At 34.9% G+C, this 8,382-nt stretch overlaps 2 protein-coding genes across 2 annotated transcripts; one reads left to right on the top strand and one right to left on the bottom strand.

Annotated features, from left to right (window-relative positions):
• The first annotated feature begins 3,497 nt into the window (after positions 1 to 3,497).
• On the top strand, positions 3,498 to 5,097 carry LOC128857147 (transcription factor IIIA). The gene is made up of 3 exons (XM_054092747.1): positions 3,498 to 3,824; positions 3,882 to 4,177; positions 4,237 to 5,097. Exons 1-3 carry the CDS (start codon positions 3,642 to 3,644, stop codon positions 4,991 to 4,993), a joined length of 1,236 nt encoding a protein of 411 aa, XP_053948722.1. The 5' UTR covers positions 3,498 to 3,641; the 3' UTR covers positions 4,994 to 5,097.
• On the bottom strand, positions 4,994 to 6,008 carry LOC128857148 (39S ribosomal protein L22, mitochondrial). The gene is made up of 3 exons (XM_054092748.1): positions 5,670 to 6,008; positions 5,390 to 5,603; positions 4,994 to 5,329 (listed from the first exon to the last, which is right to left on the bottom strand). Exons 1-3 carry the CDS (start codon positions 5,886 to 5,888, stop codon positions 5,112 to 5,114), a joined length of 651 nt encoding a protein of 216 aa, XP_053948723.1. The 5' UTR covers positions 5,889 to 6,008; the 3' UTR covers positions 4,994 to 5,111.
• Positions 6,009 to 8,382: the final 2,374 nt, after the last annotated feature.

Genomic DNA, 8,382 nt, shown 5'->3' with positions numbered 1-8,382 from the left:
ACGATGACGTTGTTCTAATTTTTGCACTATTTGACTTACCCAAATAAATTTTATTTTAATTAATCGAAAATAAAACAATGTCATAATTATAGGGCTATTCATATCTATATATATATATATATACAGAGCATGTTTATTGCAGCTTAGGGCATTAAATGCTATAATTTATATTTATTTATGTAGATTGTTTTTCAAACTCAATAAAGAATATAGAAATTTATGAAAACATAAAAATATAAAAAAATAAATAAATTTAAATCCTCCAAACGAGGATTATTGCGTTTACTAATTCAACTATTTAGGGTCGAAACATAATTGAACTGTCAGCGAAAATTCTTAACATTAGTGTAGTTAGGCACAACATAAATATATAACGGTATCTATGAAAATGTGTCCAATGTGGAAGTTGTAAGTAGGCGCCCAGCCTGAAATTGAATTTTTTTTATGAAATCGTGTTAGCTTATATATCTTTAAATTAACAAAAAAAAAGTGCGAAAGTGCCAAAAGTGTATCTAAACGATACTTGGTAGTTGTATTTGTTGTATCAGCAAAAACATTCCCCATATATGGACGGGGTGTGCTGCTGGAGTGACACTCCTTGGCCTGATATATAATAAATCCGGGTCGTTTCGGTAGTACTTGGTAGTGCTACTAAGTGGTTGAAGTCCTCAAGTAGGTTGAAGTATCAATTCTGTAAACCGTTTGTGTAACTATTCTCGATGGAAAAGTAGATTTCACGTCATAATAACGCCTCTCGTACTTCTGTTTTTTTTAAAAAATGAGTCAAAACGGTGTTGTTGTTGTTATTGTAGCAGAAACATGTATGAGGAATGCTGCTGTATTGACAGTGCTTGACCGTATATAAATCCGGATCATTCTGGTAACGTAGAACAGACTGTCATGGGATTGCCGAATAGATCGACAACCGTGATAGTTAGCCGACGTGTCCCATTGAATTTCAGTACGAATTCTCAATTGAGAGAGTTTCTATAACCAAATGAATTGAAATATATCGGTCTTGAGGTGGGACAACACACATTTCGTTCATTATATACGAGTATGTATGAATACTTTATAACAAAAACTAGCAAAGTTTTTTGTAATCTATAACATTTTACCTTTAGCCTTTTTTTTTAAGAGGTTAGCGGTAGTCAGTGGCCCAAGGAAATGATGATTTCCAATAATTTTTTATTTTACAAAAGTAAAAAAATAGCATTAATATATGTATTATCTTTCAACTTGACTTAAGCAAAACTTCAAAACAAAAAAAAAAAAAAGTACTATTGTAAACATACAAATACATATACAAAATTTTTTCCTCACGAAATCTGAGATTATAAAATAATCCTAGATAATAGCCATACTTTTTCACATACAACCCTGTGTTTACTGTGTAATTGATCATTATTTTTACGAGTTTAAAGAAAAACGTCAAAGTAAAAACTAATTAAAATGGATGCCAGCAAAGAAAAAAGGTTTGTAGACATAATTCTAATAAAAAGTTTGTTAGGTATTATTAATTATGCATTCATATTTCAGAAGAAGCGTGTGTCCATAAACGCTTTGCCCTGTTATTACTTATTATAAGATGTAATATCGAATCTCGTATGTGTATTGCTGCTGTAACTTTTTGAAACCTCAGTAAACGTCGTTTACGGATTTCCTCCAACTGTTTATTTGTTTATTACTAGTAGGCAATTGCGCAATGAAATTAGCTATTATCTTTTTTTCCTTGTCTTTTCTTCATGTCGTTAATAATAATTAAGCAAACCAACAACTCAAAAATATTCCACCAAAGCAATTTATATGGAGAAAAATCTTTCACAACAGTATTGACAGCCTGCCAACTTTGTAGGTAATCTGCCACATGTGAACGGGTAGATTAGTTTTGTGGATTTATAGCTAATTACTGCATATGTGAACGTACTTTTACTTTTCTCTATGCTGCCACAGGCAATTGTTGATTTATTGTAATTTCACATATTCCTGTTCAATTGATGTAATCTTTCTCTCGCTGTTCCACATTTTGTCGATTAATACTTATAGAAACACTTTCTCGACCGATCGAGCAAATTGGATCGACGTCATTATGTTCGACAGCTTTGCCGATTTCTTACAGAAACGATTTAATGGATTGGAAAATAATTACACTACATTTTTGTTCTGTGTCACACTTTACTGTTAACGCCTTTATCAAGATGTTATAATAAATCAAATATAGGTATGATGAAATCATGACGGAAATAATAATAAGATGGCGCCTATCGTGTTACCGTTACTTTGCTCTCAGCGAATTTGACAATGAGTTACGTGGTTTTAGCACCAGTATGGCCAGATTACCATTTTCAAGTTGATTAAGCATTTTTTTTTTTGTTATTTAGTCTCGGAGTTTTAGTTCTTTCTTTATGACAATTTTTTAGCCTGTTCTAATTAAAAGTAATGTTTGTAATTTTGTAAAATATACATTTTTTTAAAATTAGTTCAGTAATTCACTCAGCTCTTTTTAGCTTTACTTTTTTTAGCATCTGGTAGCATTGCCCGCGATTGCAGTTGTTGTTGGTGTTTTTCTGCTTTCAGCAATCAAATCTCTCTATCGTTACTGCAGTGTTGCCTAGCCGTGGATATAAAAACGCACTAAAATGCCCATTTAAAGAAAATAAAATACCAAATTTTTATGGAATTACTTAGAGAACTTTGTATGCATGATAAATTGTCTTTAAAATAAGCGTTTTTTTTAATAAATGCGTTATGGATATGTACAATTTTATTTATAAGTTTTTTTTTGTTAAAAGAAACTCTTTTGTTAAGGGAACGACTTATTTGCTATATTTCAGGTTATGTAACAAAATAAGGTACTCTTTTTGTAAAAATGTCGTTATGGTTTTTTCAGTATTTCCTGAAATTTTTTTGCTTATTTTTACTTTGAATACACCTCTTGATGCCCTATGTCCCACTAAGGATTGAGAACCGGACGAAGCGATAACACCTCTATGGTTTTAATTCACATTCAGTAAATTCAAACGCTTTTTAAAATGTGTAAAAATGTTTTCAATGTTAAGAAGAATTGAGAGAGGGACATTTAATATTCTTGCATAACCTTAAAAGGAGCAAAAAATTAAATTCACACTTTCAAAATATCAAATTTTATAAGAACCAACTAATTTTCATTAGCACTTAAATCTTCTCAGAGTGGCCTTTTTTAACCTTCTTTTGTATAATAATGGTTTGTTTTTAACTTAAATTTTCGTTAGCTTTAAATTAAAAAAAAGAAACAAAACGAAACTTCAAAATGTTCACATTTTGGGTATAAAAAAGCACTAAATTTATTGTGAAGAGCAAATGGTTGGCAACACTGCACAATTTGGCAAACATGACGTTACGCACTCTCTGATGGGCGCAATCTTGTTTCTACCATTCTTGTGATTAAACAATGTATTCCTTTTTGCTTAACAGTCTGGCAATCACTTTAGCATTCGCTTACCAACACTTCTTCGTCGAGGTTTTTTGTTGACATATAAACTTCGCGTGTGATTTTGTTGGTTTGTCCATGCTCTATGCGGAAGTCAATATAATCAAAAGTTGCTCAAGAAGTGTGGAGGAGTAACATAAATAAAAAAAAGAGTGTCTCAAACTCTAACAAGATGACTCCAGGAAACCAAGCAAACTCAGACAGCGATTTGGAAAGTGTTATTTCATTTAAGGAAGTACCCAAGCTTCGACGCAACAGCAGTGGTCCCAAATACGTTTGTAGTATTGAAGGCTGCAGTCAGAGTTTTAAGCGGTTAGATAAATTGGATCAACATGAATTCCATCACACAGGAATAGTAAGTCTTACTAAAAAAAAAGCATAAATATGTAACCGAATTTATTTCGCTTTCCAGAAAAAACATTACTGCATTTATGATGGTTGCGATAAGGTCTATTCCATTTTGACACATTTGAAGCGTCATTTGCGTACAACGCATGAACGCGTTGGGCCGGCAGAGAAGAATGTGCCTTGCCAAATACCCGGTTGTTTGAAAATGTTTCAAACTGAGACCAACATGCGTCGCCACATACGTGAAGTACATGAAAATCCAAAGATCTATTCATGCAAATTCTGTGCAGAAAAGTTCACGCAGAAACTGAAATTGCGAAGGCACGAAATTCAAAAACACACTGGCGATTATCCGTATACGTGAGTTTAAGAATTGTTATTGTGTTTGTAATGTATGTAAAAATGCAATTATCTTACAGTTGCGAGAAGTGTGCAAGGGGATTCTATCAGCAATGGCAACATGACCGGCACATCTCTTGTTGTAAAGTGTACATTTGTGCCAACTGCGAAATGCAGTTTAATAAATGGACGCAATATGTGAAGCATTGCAAGGAGAAGCAACATGGGCGAAAGTTTTACCAGTGTGAAAATTGCGAGCGTGTATATGGCAGACCAAGTGAATTGCAAAAGCATATAGCGGCGAAGCACATGGATAGCGAGAAGAAAATGATTTTCAAATGCCAAACCTGTGATCGCAGTTATGCGTATGAACGAAATCTGAAGCAGCACATGCGCGTTGCGCACGATGGCAAACATTTTGAGTGCACTGAGGACGGTTGTGAGCGTGTTTTCAGCAGTGGACAAAACTTGGCAAAGCACTTAGAGCGTGAACATAAACGTCCAGCCATAGAAGGCACAAATGTGATTCAACAGAAAAAGAACAAAACCAAAGTGGCGCGAAAAAAACGCAAGGACGCTGGCCGGTCAATTATATCGAATCTATCAAGATTTAGCGGTGTTGTTGTGGACAAAAATTTAGATAAATTATTGAGAGAACGTGAAGATGACGCTTTGGATATGGCTGGAAAAATGTTAGTTGAACAACATAGTGAGAGCGATGATAGCGAAGATGATTTGCCACTTGCAAAATTTGCGCGAAAGCAGCAACCTGAAATCACAAAACCAATCGAAAATGGGCTGGAAACATTGATGAGCGCAATTTTGACCGATGCATAATATTTGTAATATATATTATTTTATTTAGTTAGCTGTAAAATGTACATACTTAAACAAATTATAATTAAAAAACTCACTTTATTGTAACAATGAAATTACATTAATTAAGCACAAATTTCTAAAGGGAATTCGTGATCTTGCGTTTACGCATTTGCTCGATCCATTTTTCCAACTGCTGTTCAGGTGTTTGCACAGGTAGATAATAGTCTTTGGGTGGCTCACCCTCCTCCAGACGCACGAAATAGTGGCAGTGTTTGTATTCAACCCTCCCCGTACGTCCACGCGCATGCCGGCGCACACCGCGGAAATAACGTCCTTTGCCCACAAAAGATTCAGCTGTAAATTATAGAATAATTGATTGTGATATGCATTTGTTGATAATCAAATTTTGCATACCAATCCATAAATTGCTTTTATATTCCACATTGTGTTGGCGCACAGCCATTTCTTGTGCTTCTTGTATCACCTCCTTGACATGTGTGGCGCCTTTCTTCAAAACGAAGCTTAACTGCTTTACAGCTTCATCGACGGACATGCCACGCACAAACGAAGCGATATACCACATTTTATCTGGACTATATTTAATGTTGGTGCGCAAATGGCAAACATACTAAATGAGGAAGTTTAAAAAAAATTAAATTAATTGCAAGTTTTCTATGGCATAGCAATGACTTACCGCCTTTCGTGGCTCTTCATCTGGCTTTTGTGGTGGATGTACTACTTTATTGTACTGCAGCCACTTGCGTGGTCCGTAATTTGCTTTATTCCAATTAGCGTTTAGTGCGTCGGAAGTGTGCAGGCTGTTAGTTGCGGCGAGTAGCAGTTTACACGAACCTTGCAACAGATTTTGTTGTGTAAGACTGAGGCGCACCATCTGTCGCACCAACGAATTCATTGTTTTTAGTTAAGTAAATACTTTTAAGTTAATTTAGAGAAAGATAAAAACAAGCAAATTACGACATAACCCCAAAGAAATTGTTATGGAGCCCGATTGGCATTCGATGTGCATTGACAGCTGCTAACAGCTGATTTTAACAGTACTGCTAGTGTTGTAACAGGATAAAAAACCACAGGGTGTAATACAATTCAAATAAAATTAATATGTGATTTTTTAAATTTATGCTACATAAAGCAACAACAAAAAGTTACTTGGTTGAAAAACGCAAGGACAAGGACTCTGATGTTTATATTTAATTTTTTTTTTATTTTAATCAACAAAGAAACCATTTATTTTTTATAATTATAATTTATTATGAATATCTTTTTATTGTAAGTTTTTCGTGGCAAATGCGGTGTATTCAAATGGGAATTTTTGTGAAAAAAATAATAATGAAGAAAAAGGAAAAAGGAAGTAAGGTGTAGGCGGATATACAGATGAATTGCCTGATGAATATAGCTTTTAAGTACACAATTTAAGTTAGAAAAATTCAACAAAATTATACATTAAAATGCATGTAGCAAGCACAAAATAATGTAAATAAAACTTTGGAAGAAATTTTGATTTGAAGGAATTTGTCGATTTATTGCTTATTAATTTATGTATTACTCGCTATTATCTCGCATTTGTTCTTTAAATTATAGAAAATATGTTGAAGGATTCACTAGAATCGCCGTGGAGCTCTACGAAAATGAGCAGACTTATATAAAACTGTTTTTAAAAAATTTTTGGGATATGAAGAAAAAAAAAATAAAAAATGAGTGCGGGAAAGCACAACTTATTTTCTCAGGTTTTAAACATAAAATAATTTTTAATTGGAGCCTATTTTTTGGCTTGAAATATTTAATATTTTATTAAATTTATTAGTCAGCACTTTTGTCATTACTATGGTCTGGTGGTTATTATTATTATATCAATTTGCTTAACCCTGCCAGAGCAATGAAATTACCGATCGCCATCATCCAATTCATCTTACGGTAGGTCCAGGAAACGTGCTGTTTTGACAGGTTGGGTCCAGTGGGAGAGGCGTGTTAGGTGAGTAGGTTTGATGGGGCATGTGCATAAGTGGTTAATGTAGTGCGGGGTGCCTTCAGACGCTGGACATTTTTTGGGTATGTTGGGGTCGATTCTGGATAAGTAGGAGTTTAACCTGCTAAAGTATCCAGAACGTACAATAGTTGAGCCAAAGCTCTTCGTCTGCAATAGGTGGTAAGGGTCTCCCGATGAATATCGTTTAATGTCTGCCTGTATACTGTTCACTACAGCCTGGTATTCCAACGCTGATTTAGGTGAATCCACAGCGACAATCCATCTTTTTTGTGATTGGTGCGATAAGCGCCTAAGCGATTTTGGCCGAATTTAAGAAAGCGCGCCAGACGTTTCTTCCTCGTGCTAACCTGCGCCGCAATTAATTAAACCAACGCAAATGCAAATGCAAAGCAGAGCATCCTCATCTTCTGCTAAAATCAGTAGGTACCGCGTGGAATAGTTTGAGAGCTGGAGCGTTTGAATCCATTCGTGCGACATTTTCTAGCCAGCGGAGCCGCTAGATCTTGATTCGTTGCACTACGCCAATGTCGAATTAGAGCTTATTCAGCTAATTGTGCCATGGTCTGCGATATTTGCCGTCGTTAACGTGCAAAAGGCTAAAAATTTTCCGCAGAATCTTTCTCTCGAGCACTCCAGGTGTCCCCATCATCCGAGCTTCTTTATTTTATCTTCGGATGGGGGGTAAGCATTATTAGCGCCTTTATACAAATTTTGGTGTACATTTCTAAAACTATTCCCCTCTTTTTTATTCTACCTATTCCTAAAAGGCTACCCATAGTCAAAGGTGATAGATTACCAGGTTCGCTATTTAGCTATGGAGAAAAAAAAAATTGTGAGGGGAACTTTGACTGCCACGCCACTTGCCGGCAGCCCCATGCATGTATTCATACCCTACTCCAATCAGTCGCCGCTCAGATAGCAACGAAGTGTCATTGGCTAATTTTTTTCTTATATCACTAGCTCACATTTCAAGTGAAGTTAGCCCATCAGCTGATTCTGTCAAATTCGCTCAGAGCCGAATAACGGGCTGTTAAAGAGCTCACCTTTAAAATCTGACGAAGCCAAAGAATAAAGAGTGACCCCTATAAATTTTCGTGAACCTCATTTTACATTTTTTATCTTCTTACACTTTACTTGGCTTGTGCGAAGATCTGAAGCATATTTTTAAATTTCTTTTTCCATAGTAATCGCGAAAAGTCGATTTTTCCACCCGAACTCAGAAATTTAAAAAAAATGTATAATATTTATATATTTTTTAGAGACCTGCAAAAAAATTCCGGGTTCGATAAATCTTTAATTTCCTCTTTGCTCGTTTTCTATATATGGAGAAGCTTTGAAGTTTTTGCTTTTAATGATAAACTAGAATATACTGCATTTCTTATAGATTCAAAAACATTCTAGG

This window comes from Anastrepha ludens, chromosome 3 (genome assembly GCF_028408465.1).
Source record: "Anastrepha ludens isolate Willacy chromosome 3, idAnaLude1.1, whole genome shotgun sequence".
In the NCBI taxonomy this organism is placed as follows: domain Eukaryota; kingdom Metazoa; phylum Arthropoda; class Insecta; order Diptera; family Tephritidae; genus Anastrepha; species Anastrepha ludens.
The sequence above is the reverse complement of the archived record's forward strand: the minus strand, read 5'-3'. Positions and strand labels throughout refer to the sequence as shown.